Genomic DNA, 18887 nt, shown 5'->3' on the forward strand with positions numbered 1-18887 from the left:
AGAGAGTGATGGAAAAGTTGGGCCACGGAATCTAATCTGGGGCGAGGGACGTTCGGAGGGATTGGTGTGGGGGAAGGCAGACCCAGTGGGCTGGGGTCCCCGAGAAGTTGAAGGAACACATCTCAGCAGCAGAGGAGCAGAGAACAAGAGGCTGGCAGCACAGGAGCTGGTCATCTGAAAGCGGCACGTCTTCATGTAGGGCTCAGAGGAGGGGCGCTTGGGTTGTTCTGGTCTGAGGCCTCCGAGTTGAGAGTGGCTGAAATGGGGTGAAGACGAGGTCCCTGGAGTTGAGAAGCTCAAGAAACGGAGGTCCAAGTCCACTGGGGCTCTGATGTCACCCCCAGCGGGTGCGGGTAGGCAGGATGGCTGAACCAGGTGCTGGTATCTGCACCTTGTCTAGGAAGTGAGTCTACTCTGATTTTTCTTCTTTCTTCTTCCGCATAAACTTCCTTAGAATAAATATGGGAAGAAACCCAGCAAGAGCTATAAGAGGCGGAGCATTTTTATGTGTTAGTTTTTAAAAAAAAATTTTGCGTAGACTTGTCTCCTCCTTACCATGAGGAATGTATTCCAGATCCCCCAGTGGATGCCTGAAACCGAGGATGGTACCAAACCCCATATATACTTTGCTTTTTCCTATACGCACATACCTATGATAAAGTTTCACGTATGAATTAGGCACAGTAAGAGACTAACAACAATAACTACTAATAAAGTAAACACTTATAACAATAGACTATAATAAAAATGTCATGAATGTGATCCCCCGTTCTCTCACTCAATATCTGCTGACTGTACTCACCCTTCTTCTTGTGACGATATGAGATTCACGTGCCAGCAGGCCCGAACAGGATGACATGAGATTTCATCACGCTGCTCAGAACAGCACACAATTTAAAACTTATGAATTATTTCTGGAATTTTCTGTTTAATATTTTTGGACCGCAGTTGCCCGCTGGTAACTGAAATTGTGGAAAGCGAAACTGACTATAAGGGCGGGGCGGGGGGTGACTGTAGCTGAGTGTTATGAACAATATGATTCCCTTAACCTGGAGGAAATACGACCTTGAAATACACGTAGCGTCCCCATAGTGGAAGGAGTGGGAGCTTCGTTAACTCACCACAGAACTCTGTTGTGTTTGGTTGTTTAGGCTGCTGGAGAGAAAGAAGTGAGAGACACATTTCCAGAAGCTACCATCATAAAGCCATCGGACATCTTTGGAAGAGAGGATAGATTCCTCAATTATTTTGCAAGTAGGTCTTCTTCCTTAATAGTAGGAGGGGGAATGCTGGTTAACCAGGTTGAAGTTAATCACAGGCAAACTACGTTCTCTGACTGGAAGATGGAGGTTGTATTTTTTCTCCTCGAGTTGCCTTTTTCTCCCCAAAGGTTCTCTTTTCCCAGTCAGCATGGTCCCTCTCGTGATCTTCGTCACTCTGTATCAGAAGAAGCAGCTTAGATGCCTGGAAGGAGCATGGACTTGAGAGTTCGAGACCTGACTATGAATTGGGTCCTGGGACTAACCAGCTCTGGGACTCTGGCAGGTCTTTGAATATAGCAGCTTCTTCATCTGTTAAGATGAACATGACGATGTCCACCTGAGGACCGGTGTGCTGGTTAATGGAGTAGCTGGTTTATGTTACAGCACTTGGCATGGGGTCAGTGCCTCATTTATACTTGGCCTACGAAGCCCCGGTTTTCTTAGTGCCGCCTCACTTTCAGTCTGTTTTCCAAGTCACTTAGGTGTTGGTTTTGAAAGACAAAGAGGTAGCATCCTACTTTGTCAGACACATGTGATAGGTCATAAGAGTGGGGTCCTAACCTGCAGGATTAGTGGCCTTAGAAGAAGAGGAAGAGAGAGATCATTCTCTCCCTCCCTGTTTGCCCTGAGGAAAAGCCATGTGAGGACGTAGCCGGCTGTCTGTAAGCCAGGAAGAGAGCTCTCACCAGGAACCAGATCAGCCGATACCTTGATCTTGGACTTTCCTGCGTCCAGAGCTATGAGAAAATAAATTTCTCTTGTTTAAATAAGCCACTCAGTCTGTGGTATTTTATTGTGGCAGCCCGAGCAGACCACACAGTCTTAACCATTTCTAAGTGTACGGTTCAGTACCGTTACGTGTATTCACATTGTACTGCAAACGATCTCCAGAACTCTTTTCATCATGCAAAACTGAAGCTCTGTATCCATCAAACAACTTCCCATTCCCCCTACCCCCAGCCCCTGGCAACACCTTTCTACTTTCTGTCTATGAATTTGACTACTCTAGGTACTTCATATAAGTGGAATCAGACAGTGTTTGTCTTTTTTGTGACTAGCTTATTTCACTTAGTGGAATGTCTTCAAGGTCCATCCATGTTGTAGCATGTGACAGGATTTCCTTCCTTTTAAGCTGAATAATAATCCATTGTATGTATAGACCACATTTTGTTTATCCATTCGTCTGTCAGTGGACACTTGGGTTGCTTCCACCTTTGCATTATTTTATCTGAATAATGCTGCTATGAACATGGGTGTACAAATATCTCTCTGAGACCCTACTTTCAGTTCTTTGGGATATATATCCAGAAGTGAAAATGCTGGAGCATATTGTTCTATTTTTAATTTTTGGAACTACCATGTGTTTTTCCATAATGTCTGTACCATTTTACATTTCCACCAGCAGTGCACAAGGTTCCAATTTTTCCATATCCCCGTCAACACTTGTTATTTTCTGTGTTTTGATAGTAGCCATCCTAATGGGTATGAGATAATATCTGATGGTTTTGCCCGAATGATTAGTGATGTTGAGCATCTTTTCACGTGCTTGTTGTCCATTTGTATGTCTTATTTGGAGAAATGTCTATTCATGTCCTTTGCTCATATTTTAATTGGGTTTTTTTTGTTATTGTTGAATTGTAGGAGTTCTTTATACAGTTTGGATAGTAACCCCCTTCCTATCAGACATATGATTTGCAAACATTTTCTCTCATTCTATAGGTTGCATTTGTACACTGTTAATTGTGTACTTTGTTTCACAGAAGTTTTTAATTCTGATGTAGTCCAGTTTATCTATTTTTACTTTTGTTGCCTATGCTTTTGGTGTCATAGCCAAGCAGTCATTGCTAAATCCGTTGTCATGAAGCTTTTCCCCTGTGTTTTCTTCTAAGGGTTTTGTACTTTTAGCTCTTATGCTTTGGTCTTTGATCCATTTTGAGTTAATTTTTGTGTATGGTGTGAGGTAAGGTTCACTTTCATTCTTTAGCCTATGGATATTCAGTTTTCCCAGCATCATTTGTTGAAAAGACTATCATTTCTCCTTTGAATGGTGCTGGCACCTTGTCAAAAATTTTTTGGCCAGATGTGCAATGATTATACCTCTCTATTCCATTCCATTGGTCTATGTCTGTCTTTATGCCACTGTTTTGATCACTATACACTGTTTTGATTACTGTAGCTTTGTAGTAAGTTTTGAAATCAGGAAGTGTAAAACCTCCAACTCTTTTTCTTTTCTTTATCAAGATTGTTTTGGCTATTTAGGGTGTCTTAAGATTCCATATGAATTTTAGAATGGAGTTTCCTGTCTTTCTGCAAAAAACACCATTGGGATTTGGATAGGGATTGCATTAAATCTGTAGACTGCTTTGGGTAGTATTGACATCTTAACAATATTAAGTTTTCCAATCCATGAACATGGGATGTCTTTCCATTTGTGTCTTTTTAAATTTCTTTCAGCAATGTTTTGTAGTTTTCAGTATGCAAGTCTTTAACCAACTTGGTTTAGTCTTTCCCTAGGTATTTTGTTCTTTTGGATGCTCTTATAAATAATTTCTACTTTTAAAAGTTTTTTTTAAAGGGACTTCCCTGGTGGTCCAGTGGTGAGGACTCCACGCTTCCACTGCAGGGGGCACAGGTTCAATCCCTGGTCTGGGAACTAAGATCCCAGAAGCTGCGTGGCGTGGCCAAAAAAAAAAAAAAAAGTTTTTTTAAGAAAATCTTTTTTTACCTTTACATTTATAAGCCACTTGGGATTTTGTTTTGGCTTATGGCAAGATGTGAGCCATTTCTTTCTTTTTTGTTTTTTTCCTTCAAGGAGTAGAATGATTATCTCAGCGTCATCTATTAAATACTTCCATTCTCTATGTGTTTGTGGTACTGCATTCATCATACACTAAATTCCTATTTTCACCTGCATCTTTCTCTGGGTTAGTTGTATTGCTGATCTGTTGATTAGAACAGGGTGCAGGTAGAGCGCAGTCTTGGGAGTGGCCATGCGCTTAGCACTGCGGAGTGGAAGACAGGTAGACAAGCCACCTGACTGCTTTCCCTTGTTCTTTGTGTCCCTAAGTATTTGGCCCTTTTACTTTCTATGTTTGTTGTGTGAAAAACAAATGGCTGCCCCTTGTAGGATCATTAACTGCCTCAGAGTCAGCTACATTTATTTCATTATTTTTATTACACAAAATGGTTATGCCAGTTTGGGGCACCTGGAGATGCATGGGTCTTCAGGCAGCCTAGGCCTTCTAAGAGTGTTGTCTTTCTTCTGCCAGGTATTCGATGGTTTGGTGGTGTCCCTCTTATTTCCTTGGGCAAGAAGACAGTGAAACAACCAGTATATGTAAGTACCCTGGATAAAGGAGCTTTCTCTGCATTCAAGAGTCAGGTGATCAGTTTTCCGGTTTTATCCTAATCCTGTAATGACATCATTTTCATCTTTGTCAGCTTGCTTTGACTGGTTGCCTCTCAGTTTACCTAAGAGGTACATGTATTCTCTGTCTTCACTTGTTCATTCATTTAAGAAAACTGTATTGAGCCCTTAATGTGCTAGGCACACCGCACGTCACTGGGAATATTGAGATGCTAACGACGCAGACACACGTTGCTGTCCTCAAGATGGTCAGAGGCAGGTCAGCAAAACAATTGTCATGCAGCGTGATAAGTGCTATGACAGGAGAGGGTTTTACCTAAATATGTCAGAGGACACCTACTCCAGACTTGAGGGTCAGGGAAGGCCTCCAAGGAAATGACATCTTAGGTGAGACCCTAAAGATGATTCACATGCAGAGGGAGCGGTGTGTACAGGGGCCCAGAGGTGAGAGAGCATGTTGGAGTCCACGTTGTGTTGAACCAGGGTCTCTCAGCTGGACTCACTGTGGACTTCCTGGGCCGGTAACGCTTTGCCGTGGCGGCTGCTGTGGAATGTGTGGCCGCATTCCTGGCCTCCAGCCACCAGGTGGCAGTAGCACCCCCCAAGCTGTGACAACTAAAACTGCCTCCAGGCACTTGCCAATGTCCCTTGGGGGCCAAAATCACCCCTAGTGAAAACCACGGGGTCTGAAATCATGTAAGATTATTATTATTTTTAAAAGTCAAAATGGTAGAATATTGGCAGTTCCGTGTGGTTTGGACTAATGGTTTGTGATAGCACAGTGACAGCGAGGGGCGGAGGAGGAGGGGGTGAGGTTGGAGCCGGCGGGAGAGGCCTGGATGCCCCAGAAGCTAACGTGCTCCGACTGGAGAAGGTATTCAGGTGACCCGCCCATGTGGAGGTTATTTGAGCTCTTGAGATGTAGGTCTTAATCTTATCATTCTGTTGTTGCTGTGATCCATGTGGCGTGCTTTGCTTCCTTCCTCCCTCCCCTCCTCCCTTTCTTCCTTCCTCTCCCCCATCTCTCTCTGTTTCTCTCTCTTTCAACAGTTACTTAGACATGTGTTATAATTTCTTGTAGATTGTGGATGTCGCCAGAGGAATTGTTAATGCAATTAAGGATCCAGATGCCAGAGGGAAAACTTTTGCCTTTGTTGGGTAGGTGGCTGGAGTTTGACGTTAAAATTGAAAGAACCGTGATTTACAACAACAATAATTTCTAAACATGTCGCTCACAGGTCTGTTGGTTGCATTTTTCAGTGTCTTTCTTGGATGATGTTTATTCCAGAAACCTTACTGTCTTGGCCCTGAGGCCAGTATATCTCAAAGAACCATCCAAAGGCCATCATTATCAGAAGCTCCTGAATGCTTATATTAAGTCAGAATTGAGGGAACCTAGGAATCTGCTTGAGTAAATGATTCTTCTGTCACCAAAGTCTGAGAACCCCTGCCCTAGACTATTATGTAGCCATAGTCCAGTGACCCCCAAGGATGGTATTGTGCTACTCCGGTGATGTTTTTAATATATCAAAGGATAATCAAACAAAACACTTTTAGGGAGTAAGTACAGTTACAAAATCAAATTAATTTTGCTAGATTATCACTATGCCCCAAAAGGTTGGAAATGGCTGGCTTAGGGTACAGTTTTTAGGGCTTTGCAAGACTGATCATTTGTTATATGCTCTCCTTGTTGAAATTCGCTCTCGGGAAAAATGGGGCACAGTTAAGCTATGTGACTTACCTGAAATTATTCAATCATGTCACAGCTAGGTTTAGGACCTTTTTACTGAATTAATTAAAACTAAAACACTAAGACCTGGGCTTCCTTGGCGGCGCAGTGGTTAAGAATCCGCCTGCCAGTGCAGGGGACACAGGTTCGAGCCCTAGTCCGGGAAGATCCCACATGCCGCGGAGCAATAAAGCCCGTGCGCCACAACTACTGAGCCTGCGCTCTAGAGCCCCTGAGCCACAGCTACTGAAGCCCGCGCGCCTAGAGCCCGTGCTCCGCAACAAGAGAAGCCACCACAATGAGAAGCCCTCACACAGCAACGAAGAGTAGCCCCCGCTCGCTGCAACTAGAGAAAAGCCCGCGCACAGCAACGAAGACCGAACGCAGCCAAAAATAAATAAATAAAAATAAAATAAATTAAAAAAACAAAACAAAACACTAAGACTCAATCTGCCCTGTGGAAAAGTACCAAATTCACCTAATAATTGGCCCAGAATCCTACTTGCTTCTTGAGAAAAGACATTTTCTTCTCTCCAAGCCAGGAGACATGGTATATTTTCCCAGCATTATGGATTCATATATTGTCACGTTTCACTATCACTATAGATTTAGTTTAGTAAAGTTTTTTTTCAGTGCAAAAAGCTCTGTATTGTGTTTCCATGTCAACCAGCTGCTGGAAGATGTATGTCTCCCTGAGTTCCCAATTCAGTACATTAGTGTGTAATCAGTTATATACTCTAGGAAAATTATTTACAAAAAAAGTGTGTTCAGCACGGTTTCCGTAAAACACTAGGCTCAAAAGATACCAGATTCTAGTCAAGAGATATTTAGACCAGGATTCCAAGGAATAGATGAGCGGAAATGGTTTTATAGACTTTGCTTACTGCTCAGTGGAGATGGTTCTGGGATGAGTTAGCCATTTTCCTCTTTACCTTTGCCCAGCCAGTCCATCCTCTTTGCCAGGCGGCAGTAGGTCATACTTACCTGACACAGTGATGGGAAAAGTAAGATACACAGGGAAGTGTAGGCATTTCTCCTTGCGAAATTGTAAACGTGTATCCACACTTCTCTTCAGCCCCAGGGGAAAACTTTGTTTATTTCCCTGAGGCTAAGGCAGAGGCATGACTTTAATTTTGCTCGTAGTTTTTTCATAGTTATTAATTACATGATGTTGGTCCATTTTATCAATTGTCCATTAAATATCTATTGATACACACATACATACACAAAACTGAGAACCAGTAAACAAGTTCAGCAAGGTTACAAGGCACAAAATCAATATGTAAAGATCAATTTCCATATATTAGCAAATGAACAATCTGAAAATAAAATAAAATAATTTTATTCACAGTAGCATCAAAAAAATAAAATACTTAGGTATAAATTTAACAAAAGAAATACAAGACTTGTATACTGAAAATCACCTAACATTGAGGAGGAAAATGAAGGAAGACCTAAGTAAATGGAAAGACATTTCACGTTCATGGGTTGGAAGAGTCAATATTGTTAAAATGGCAATTTTCCCCAAATTGATCTGTATATTCAACTCGATTCTTATCAAAATTTGAGCATGCTTTTTTGCAGAAATTGGCAAATTGATTCTAAATTTATACGGAAATGCAAAAGATCCACAATAGCCAAAACCATTTTGACAAAGAAAAATAAAGTTGGAGCACTTAAGCTTTCCAATTTCAAAACTTACTTGAAAGCTATAATTATAAAGACAATGTGGTACTGGCATAAGAATAGACAAAGAAGTCAATTAAACAGAATTGATAGTCTAGAAATCAGCCTTTATGTTTACGGACGATAGATTTTTGCCAGAGGTGCCATGATATTGCAATGGGGAAATGATAATCTTTTCAACAATGGTACTATCCATATGCAAAAAGATGAGCATAGATTCTGATTTCACACCATACATCAAAAAATTAAAATAGATCCAAGGCCTAACTGTAAGGATTTAACTATAAAACTTTTGGAAGAAACATTTAAAAATCTTCTAGACCTGGGATTAGGCAAAGATTTTGTAGATACGACATCAAAAGCATACTCCATCAAAGAAAATAATGGATAAATTACACTTCACTGAAATTAAGAACTTTCGTACTTCATAAGACATCATTAAGAAAAAGATGAAAAGACAAGATCATCAGCTAAAAGGCAGGATGGGGTGGGTGAGAGAGGTATATGGAAAATTTGAGGACGGAAAAGAAGATAGGAAGCACTCCCTGAGAGAAGAGGAAAAGAGCACTCCTGGGAGCGCACAGTAGGACTGCAAAGCAGAGCTGAGTCTTCCCCTTGAAACTCATGATCAGAAATGTAAGGGGAAGCCAGTTAGCCCAGGGCTGTTTTCTCTGCAACTGTGTCTTGCTGGGGGTTCAGGCACAAAGAAGGCAGATACTTGGATTAACCAGAGAAGGGGTTCTGCTGCGCTAGGATAGTGGAGAGGCGCTGGGGACAAGGTTTTGCTGAGGATATTTGCAGAGGAATGACTACAGTATCGAACCATGAAATCTAAGCTGGGGAGGACACAGCCTTCAGTGTACCTTTCTCTGAGCAGGGGCACATAGACCAGTCTTTGAGTCACAGTTAATGGAACACAAAGGGTTTTAGAACAGCTGCAGAGCAAGTGTATGACATAGTTAGTTTGCCCAAGATACCAGTATTGCTTGTCATCATGAAGATTGCAGTTGTTCTTTGGCATAGCATGTATTATATGCAGTGATTTCCGGAACTTGAAGGAAGCTATTTGAGGGCTTTGTCTGGTAGTTCCCCTAGCTGACATTTTCTTCTTCTTTTTTGTTTCTTTTTGTTTTGGGGTGGTTTTTTTTGGTGAAAATGTCAGAATGATGAGGTTCTCACTGAATTGCCTTAATTCAGCTCTCAGCTGTCACAGGCTTTCTAAGACAAAGAGATTAGGAAATGGGTGAAGAGATATTAAAGTGTATTATAAGCAATAATAGTTATTAAAGCTAGGTTATACTGGTACAGAACTATTCAGATCAGTGGAATAGAACGGGAAGTCCAGAAACAGTCTCAAATATATGTAAGAATAGAGTGTGATAAGGGTGATATTTCAAAATATGGGGAAAGGGTAGATTTTTCAGTAAATGCTGATACATCTTTATTCTATATCAATACAAAAATACATGGCAGGATGACTTATTTTATGGGTAAAAAAACAAAGCATTAGAATAAATATGTGGACATTTATTTATGTCACTAGTGACTATAGAGGGATTTTCTAAATATAAAACCAAATAGTGAAGTAAAAGAAGTCAGTACTTTTGATTAAATGAACTGTTTAAACTTCTGTATGCCACAAGACAATTAAACATTAAAAGGCAGTAATATAAACAATAAAAGATATTTCCAACTATATCATTAAAATATAAAAATTTTTACAAACCATTCTTACAGAAAGAGACTCCAGGAGGAAAGAGAGAAAAGCAATAAATGTAAATGGCCAAAAATATATGAAGAAAAAAATTAATCTCTAATATTAAAGTAATGCTAATTAAAATGTTGAGGTACCTTTTTCTACCTGGCAGATGGACAACATTTTGTTTGCTCATTTTTTTATGACTAAACTCATTTTTGGTGAGGGGACTACTAGCATTTTCTATTAAGTTGATATAACCTCTTTGGAAGAGGTTTGATAAAAGCCTTAAGGCTTTGATAAAAGCCTTAAAATTTCAAAATATACTTTGAGCTAGTTCTACTTCTGGAATATATTACAGATACATAATTATGGATATATAGAAATATTTACAACAAGAATGTTCATTAAAACATTATTTTATAAAAGAAAAATATTTTTAGTAGCTTAAATATCCAAAACCTGAGAATTGGTGATAAAATAATTATGATTACCTGCAATACAATATGGGCAACCATTAAGCATGCACTAGAATATTCAGTGACACAGAAAGATGATTGGAATTTAATGTTAAATGAAAAAGACATTACAGAATACGATGACCTGTGTGATCTTATATTTATAAAAGCAAAAAATGTATAAGGGGCTGAGGGACTTCCCTGGTGGCGCAGTGGTTAGGAATCCGCCTGCCAATGCAGGGGACACGGGTTCGATCACTGGTCCAGGAAGATCCCACATGACGCAGAACAACTAAGCCCGTGTGCCACAGCTACTGAAGACTGCACCTAGAGCCCATGCTCTGCAACAAGAGAAGCCACCGCAATGAGAAGCCCGCGCACTGCAATGAAGAGTAGCCCCCGCTCGCTGCAACTAGAGAAAGACCACACGCAGCAACGAAGACCTAATGCAGCCAAAAAATAAATAAGTAAAAGTAAATAAATAAATAAAATTTTAAAATAAATAAATTAATTAAGTTAAATTTTAAAATATAAGGGGATGAGAAGTTAAGTTTATTATTATATATTAAGTTTATTAACTTCATCTTTGGTGGGTGGTTTTTCTTTGTGCTAATCTGTATTTCCTATAGTGCATATGTGTTTCCTTTTTCATAAGAAAGACGTTATTTTGTAAAATTAAGAACGAAAGTTTGTGAGGAGCAAATAATCTGAAGAACAGTGAATTTTCTGTTTGTAGGCCCAGTCGGTACGTCCTCTTTGACCTGGTGCAGTACATCTTTGCCGTGGCTCACAGACCCTTCCTGGCCTACCCTTTGCCACATTTTGCATATCAGTAAGTAAAGCGCTGCTTTTTGTGCCTTCTAGAGAAGAGCTAACTAGAGACTTCGTTTGTAATGCTCCCACCCAGGGGTTAGAGGGAGTACGTCCGTTGCGGTGAAATCTGGGAATCTCTAACCAGGAGGTGCTTCTGATATCTTGACATTCATCTAGGAAAGAGCCAGAGGAGTCTAAGAAAGGGAATGTTGATTTGTGGGTAAGAAAAACACTGTGTTGGAAGGTTGAATCTGCAGGTCTTCAGATTCTCCTGTTAGAAGCCACTGGGTTTAATTGGCAGCGTCTTGCTTGGCAGGTCATGTGAAGGAGCAATCAAGTTTCCCTCTGTTTCATCCCCTCACCCAGGATGGGGAAAGGGGCCCTCCTTCATTAAGGCAGTCTGATCCCGGGGTTGGGGAAAGGAGCCAGGTCAATTCAGCCGCTTCCTGCGGTTGCCTCATTTGCTTTTCCTGCTTCTTGCTTCACTTCTCCCCTCTGTAGGTTTAGCATCTTGGAATGATCACACACTGAGGTCCTGGTCAGGGAGACTTTCACATCCAGTTTGCCAGAGATTGACTGATGAAGCAACACAGCAGCTCACTTCTTCATTCGTTTGGTCATTCAGTCATTCAACAAACATTTCTTGTTGCCTACTGTGTCTTAGGCAATGTACCAGGCACTCAGGATGTTACAGTAAACCCTCAAAAAAGCTTCTGACCTAACAGAAGTATCAGAGAGATAGACAGTTAGAAGGCAGTGTGATGGTAATATTTATTGGGAGTGTTCCATCTTTCAGGCTGCCTTCTTCATCTCATTTAACACTCCCAGTGGCTCCAAGGTGAGTGGGGCAGAGTGGAGACTGAGTGGCAGAGCAGGGCTGAGGAGTATCTCCATTTAAAGGACCAGCGGAGCAAGAGGAGTTTATCAGGGAAGCTAGAAGAGAGTAATCAGATGCTTAAGTGAAAAATGGAGAGAGTGGCCTCCTGGGTACCGAAGGAAAGGGGGTGCTTTAAGGAGGGAATGACTTTTAAGGAGAAGAGCTTTGCTATTCTGTTCACATCTGTGTCTTCAGCACCTAGAACAGTGTTAGGCACACAGTAGGCCTTTTGTTAATGTTTATGGAATGAAATACTGTAGGAAAGTCAGGTAAGATAAAGACAAAAGGGCATCCACTGGAGCTAGTGGTGAGGTCATTTGTGGCGGGGGCCTCGGGGCAGTGGAGGGGTATCAGCCAGTTTGCAGGGAGCTGCTTTCGCGGTTGTGCCTACAGCTGAGGCTTATCCTGGAGCTGGCGTATGCCCATGGCGTGGCCCCCGAGGACCCGAAAATACAGACTGGAGGTGATCTGTTAGCATAGAACCAGAGCAGAGTTGGAGGATTGTAAGCGGTGTTTTTTGTTTTTTTAAGCCAGTAAAGTGTCCTTTTTTTGCCATTGGAACAGATTGGCTGGAATCTGAGGCTTGGTATGTTCCTGGAGAAATTCTGACCAATCTTCAGCTTCCTTTTTCATTTTTTTATACTTCCCTTTGGAATGATGTTTTTCAGGTTTTTAAAAAGCTGCGGAACCCTGGGTTTGATGACTTCTGACCTAAAGGCCCGTTAGGACAACCAGATGAAAGCAGAGCTGGCCTGGCCATAGGGATGGTCGCTGCTCAAAGCACACGCTCGCAGCTCCGCCTCCAGTCCTCTGCGGGGGCCCCGAGGAATTCCTAGGGGGCCTCCCTGTCCTGAAGACACGTGAGACAGGAGCTCAGGTGGCAGATAAGGAGACCCCTGGGTTTCAGTAGGGTGAAGAGATGGTGCTGAGGAGGCAGGTGGCCCCTCTTGTCCGGGTTTTCTCTTGGCTTCTTGATTTGAACCGTAGATCTTAGGCATCTCCTTATTTTGGATTTTTTGGTTCTCTCGGGGCCCCTACTTTTAAGGCTCACGGTTTCTATCTTGCATACCGCCTGGCTTGCCCTGTGTCCTTGACAGAAGCCTGTTTGAACGTCTGGGGCTTAACTTTGATTGAATGTGACAGATGTCACTGAACGTTGAATCTCTTTTGTTTGTCTTGTTGGTGAGGCAGCTGTACTGTATGTTGGTTTTTCCGATTCACTGTCCCTTTGGTGGGAGCCTAGGAGAGCCACAGTGAGGTGGTCAGGCTGTTGCCTCGAAAGGCGAGGTGACCTCCCAGGCACTGGGGCCAGGAGGTTCGGATGTTTGTTAGCTTCTTTAAAAACCTGCAGTGACTTCCTGGCTCCCCGGCAGCCTCCCTTGCTTGCTTGGCTTGAACATCGAGCAGAGACGCTCACCACGTGTGCCTTGTTCATTCCTCTTTCCAGATGGCTAGGTCGACTCTTTGAAATGAGTCCGTTTGAGCCCTGGACCACGAGGGATAAAGTGGAGCGGGTGAGTATGAGGGTGATGAACACTTGCCCGGGTGGATGCCGGGCAGAGAGCCGCGGAGATGGGTGAGTGAGCGCCGAGCTTGCTCACGGGCTCGCCTGGCTTATCTCCACGTGCTTGTCTGCCGTCCTCGTGTCTGAGGTCAGCCCCTCCCTCGTGCACAAAATGCACCCACGCCCAGCCTCTCCGGGGTCCTATCTTTGGCATTTTCAGTTTTCCTTCCTCCGCTGGATCCTCTCCATCCACGTACAGACAGACATGCCTTAACACTAGCCCTGTGTTTTTTTAAGGCCGAAGTCCCTCCCTGGGCCCGTCGCGTCTGGCCGCTGCCCTGTTTGTCTGTGTCTGCATGCATCAGACTCCTCAGAAGGGCTGTCTCTACCTGTGGTTGACAGCTTCTTACCTCCTCCTTGCTTTACCCCACTCCTGGCTTTTATTTCCGTGTCTCCCCGAACGCGGCTCTGTTCCCTGTCACCTGGGGCCTCTGTGCCGCCAACTCCAGCGGTCAGCACTTTGACCTGCGCTCACCACATCTGTGAGCCGCATTGGGCAGAGGCGCCCCTCCTCTCCTCTTGAAACCCCGGTTTCCACCTGCGCTCTCCACATTCTCTTGCTTCTCGTGCTCACTCGGTCTCCCTGGTTCACCCTCTGTCCCTGGTCTCTGACGGTGGGGACCAAGGGCTCTGTCCTCAGCCCTTTCCTGTCCTTGCTCTTTCTCTGAGCGACCCTCATCTCACCCCGGGCTCCGGCCGCTGTCTGTGAGCTCCTGGCAGCGGCTTCAGTTCCAGCCCTGCATGGCCTCCCTGCCCACCCAGCTGCAGGCCTCACATCTGTTTAGCTGTGTGATAGTTATCCGAAACACGGCTCGTCTGAGAGTGCAATGGCTAACCCGCTTCTCTCCTAGCCCCTCTCAGCTCGGTTAGTGATATCACCGTTCTCTCTGTTGCTCAAGCCAAAAATCTGGAAATCCTCCATGATTTCTTCCTTTCCTTACCTGTCTAAACAGTACTGTCCCATGCCTCCTGCTGCGATGGAAATGTTCTGTCATCTCTAGTGTTCAGAAAGTAGCCACGAGCAACAGTGACTGTGGAACGCCTGAAATACGGCTAGTGTGACTGCAGAAATAAGATTTGAGTTTTATTCAATTTGTATTGGACAGCACAGGTCTGGCCCGTCAGCAGGTATTGATGGGAAACCAGCTGTATGCTAGGTCTTACCTCCCTCTTCCTACCTTTTTATTCAGCTTTTTATTATGAAAATGTTTATAATAGCATTGAAACTTTTCCACTTCCAGAAGGGTAGAGGAAATAGTCGTCTCTGCTCTACCCACTCTGATCCAGGAGGGTAGCTCATTCCTTCCTTAGCCTCTGGACCGGCCCCGGCTGCCTCTCGTCCCCTGCAGTGCCCTGATCCCTTCCCATCTCGCTGTCTCCAGGCTGGTCTTCCTCGCTGCTCGTTTGCCCACTGCGTGTAGAAGTGTTTGTGTAGAAGTGTTTCTAGGGGAGATACAAAATAAAATACACACACTCTGCCATCTCTACCTTTGAAAACCTATTGGCCTTTTACCAACAAGCAGCAGCCAGAGTGTCCTCTGAATGTTACTTAAAAGCTAAAATGTTAACAAGATGGAAACATAGTCCTTGGGGAACAGATGTGAACAGGCAGCTGTTATCGCAAGGTGTCCTTTCTATGTTCAGGAAAGATCGGGCGGGAGAACTGATGGCCAGGACGCTTCAGCGTGTCTGACGGATGCACCTCTTACATTTGTCACTGAGGAAGTGTTGGGGCAGCAGGCTGCTGGGTTTTGGACTTGATCTGGGGAGACAGCTTGGCAGCTCTTCAGTGGAAGGATGGCAGGCGTGCTCAGGTGGGAGGATGGGGGTGCTTGCTGCTCTGGGTGTAGACCGAGCCTCTTCGTCTGCTTGCGGATGAGCCGGGGTCTTTGGAAGCTCAGGGCTCACCCTCCTTCCCTCCAAACAAGGTGGGTTTGGATTTTTAGATCTATCGTCAGCATTAGTCAGCCAGGTTAAGTAGAGCTGGAGACAAAGGTTCATGGATTGTCGCTGAATAATCTTGATTCAGCAAAACCGAGGCAGAAAGCTGTGCTCGGAGAACAGGCCCAGGGGATCCTCGGGATGGGCTGGTTTTGCCTCAGCCCCCGTTTCTTTACTGAGCCTCACAGATGTGACGACCTGTCTGCTCCAGCCCAGACCGACTGCTGTGTAACCCTCACCGGAGCCTGTGTTTTGTACTCGCGGATAGACCTTGAGCTGACACTTGCCTTTCCCTCCACAAGCCCTTTTCTGTGGTCTGCTTTCGGTGGTTCCGGGCGTCAACCCCTGCCCCGTATCCTCTGAAACCAGTGAAGTCTCAGCAGCGGGACTCAGGCCGGCTTGCAGGTTGGAGTGTTTGCGAGGCCAGCACTCCGTGTCCTTGGCCGCTTTTCAGTGCTCTCTGCGCGTCTTGTTTACTCACAGGTTCACATCACAGACATGACCCTGCCTCACCTGCCCGGCTTGGAAGACCTGGGTATTCAAGCCACGCCCCTGGAGCTCAAGGCCATCGAGGTGCTGCGACGTCACCGCACGTACCGCTGGCTGTCTTCTGAGACTGAAGATGTGAAGCCGTCCAAGACAGTCACTGTTTAGTGGCCCCTGAGCTGCCCTTGATTTTTGGTGTCATTCGGGTCACTAGCGACCAGGCCACCTTTGGCAGAGAATCCTGTACATAGTGCATAAGCGCCCCTATTAAAACATCTGAGATCAAATTCTGCGCCAACATTTTCTTTCTTGATTTACAAAGGGAGAGATTCAGCCATCTAGAATTTAAGCATTATTTTCTTTAAATTTATATATTTAATAGGGACACATATATATCTTATTCTCTGAAATGCTGGAGGATTTGAATGTCCTTCTGTCAGGCCACTTCTTGTGAATGTTCCGGAAGATGAGAACCGCTTTTTAAGGTCAGAATATTGTGAAGCCCCCGCGTGATATATGATGCCTTTTAATAAACACTAATTGAGAAAAGACACAATGTCCCATAACTAATCTGAATTTATCCACACTTTGGGTATTTTTTAACATTTATCTTAATGATCTTTACACACACATAAAATATAGAACATACGTGGAAAAGCGTTTTCTGTAGCCGTGGGTCCTCAGAGAACCTGCAATAATTCCATAGTCCTCCGCCCCGATCTCAACTTGCCGAGGCCTCTACCCGCCTGCGGTTAGGACAGCCTCTAGACGGTTTCAGACACGTGGGTGTACAGGGATCCTGTGCCGTGTAAAGGAGTGCCAGCGCTTCGGAATTAGCACTGTTTGCATGAGTTGTTAACCTCACAGCCAAGATCCAGATGCACGGTTGGTTCAGTGTCGGCAAGTCCCTCAGGACAGTATGATGAAAAACTCCCAGGGTTTGTGGTGGAGCTAACGCACCACCTTCCTAGGCGGCCCAGGGTTGGTCACGCAGCCCACTGCAGTGCAGCGCCTCAATCTGCGGGGTGGGAAGGTCAGTGAAAGCCCTGTTCATTTATAGTAATGCCCGTCTCAGCCTTGCGGAGTGAGGAACGTTGAGTGCTGAAGTGCGCTCTCTCCCTGCCCCCTCTGCATGCTCCAGAATCTTTTGTCCCCAGATGGACGAAAGTGTGCCACGCAAAGTGCGATTTCTCGACCAAAAGCGTCAGCGTCCCCTGGGAGCTTGTTGGGAATGCAGGGTCCCAGGCCCTCCCTGACCTGTTGAATCAGGATCTGCATCTTAAAAACGTCCCTGGGAGATTTTTGTGCACAGTGGTGTGAAAAGCACTGATGTGCAGAAACGCTGCATCTCAGGAGTGTGACTCCTGTTACTAATTCAAGTGGCGGAGCCCCACCCCAGACCTGCTGAGTCAGAATCTCTAGAGACAGTGATGCGTGTCAGTTAAATCTCAGTAAAACTGGAGGAAAAAAATAAAACAGTATTACATGATAAATCTGAAAAAAAAAAAGAATCTGATGAAAGGGCCCAGGAGTTTTATTTTCATTAAACATGCCGGTTTATCCTCATGCCCACTAATATGTGAGAATCAGTGTTCTAGGGAAAGGAGTCCAACGCTGCTTCACTTCTTTTCTTCAGTTAAGAGACCTCTTGTTGGTTTGGAGGATACTTCTGCCAGCCACAAGCCAGCCAGCAGGCACACAGATGGGTGGATTTGATTCGAAAACAAATGATAATTGTGTGATGTACAGCATCCGTGTGTTCTAGCAATGCTATTTCTCATCGGTTTGTATCCTAACTCATGATGTTGCATACTTGCTTTCTCTAAAACCATAATTTACCCAGGATGGTTCTTTCCTGTCACACCCGATGCCCCCTTTTTATGTCTTGTAATACATCCTTTATTAATTATTCTTTTATGAAAGTTGTATTATTATAACCTATCTAACATGTAATCAAAACATAATGCCTTATCTCATATAAACAAGGCCTTAAAGGAGAATAATACACCCATAATAAAATAACACATACTCCAATGATGATATGTGACCACAGTTGCACTGAAGGGCATAGTGAAGTGGTCAGCTGCTTGCTTCCATGTGGGCAGTCACTATAGGCACACAGGTACACTGGCCTGATGTGGCCAGAAGAGTAGGTCACCCATGCATGCTACACCAGCAGCTAATATTTATTGGTCACTAAATGCCAGGACTGTGACGTGTGCTTTACCCGCACGATCTCACAGAATCCTTACCACAACCTGTGATGACCCAAAACGGTTAAATCAAGGTCAAGTTCACACAGCCAGGGAGTGTTGTGGTGAAGGCTGAATCCACACTCCCTGACTTCAGGGCTGCAGAGAGGGTCGGGCTATCTTGGCCACTTAACTGCCGAGGGCTTCATTGCTCTTCCTGAGGTCAGCTTCTGAATGAGTGAGCAGCTTCTTGTAAAGTTCAGAACAAAACAAAATCTAATTTGCCCTAGATTTATATAGTAAATCGCATTCTTAGAAAACTCCACATATATTAACTCCGTACCAGAAATCCCTTATATCTGTCAAACAGTTAAATTTTCAGTTCAGGTGAGTATAAATGGGTTTTTAAGTCACGTGAGATGTTTCAAGTCTTGATTTGTGTGTTCTGACTTACTGTGCTATGTCCACCCCCACTAAATGCCCATAGTCCCCCTCCATCATTGTGATAAACGAAGGTTGCACCCACAGATTTCCGGGGTGCCCTCCAGGGGCTGTGTCACGCCTGCTGAGAATGACCGCTGTGACCCCTGCCGGGGACATCTTTGAAGGTGTGTTGCCATCGTGTCTTGGGAGCTGGGTTTAGGCAAGGTGACCATGGTTTGGTTTTGTTTAAAATTTTTTAAAATTATTTGTTTATTTTAAATTTTATTGGGCTATAGGTGATTTACAATGTTGTGTTAGTTTCAGGTGTACAGCGAAGTGAATCAGTTATACATACACATAGATCCACTCTTTTTTTAGATTCTTTTCCCATAT

At 44.0% G+C, this 18887-nt stretch overlaps 1 protein-coding gene across 1 annotated transcript in view; it reads left to right on the forward strand.

The window, feature by feature from the left end:
• The window catches only part of NDUFA9 (NADH:ubiquinone oxidoreductase subunit A9), a 30274-nt gene extending 14108 nt beyond the window's left edge, over window positions 1–16166 (forward strand). Inside the window, exons 6-11 of the mRNA XM_068560136.1 lie at window positions 1152–1254; window positions 4532–4599; window positions 5711–5787; window positions 10935–11030; window positions 13336–13402; window positions 15877–16166. Of these exons, the coding sequence (XP_068416237.1) occupies window positions 1152–1254; window positions 4532–4599; window positions 5711–5787; window positions 10935–11030; window positions 13336–13402; window positions 15877–16047 (582 nt within the window). The 3' untranslated portion in view covers window positions 16048–16166. The remainder of the gene's footprint in view (window positions 1–1151; window positions 1255–4531; window positions 4600–5710; window positions 5788–10934; window positions 11031–13335; window positions 13403–15876) is intronic.
• Window positions 16167–18887: the final 2721 nt, after the last annotated feature.

The sequence above is a fragment of the Eschrichtius robustus genome, chromosome 13, assembly GCF_028021215.1.
Source record: "Eschrichtius robustus isolate mEscRob2 chromosome 13, mEscRob2.pri, whole genome shotgun sequence".
Classification (NCBI taxonomy): domain Eukaryota; kingdom Metazoa; phylum Chordata; class Mammalia; order Artiodactyla; family Eschrichtiidae; genus Eschrichtius; species Eschrichtius robustus.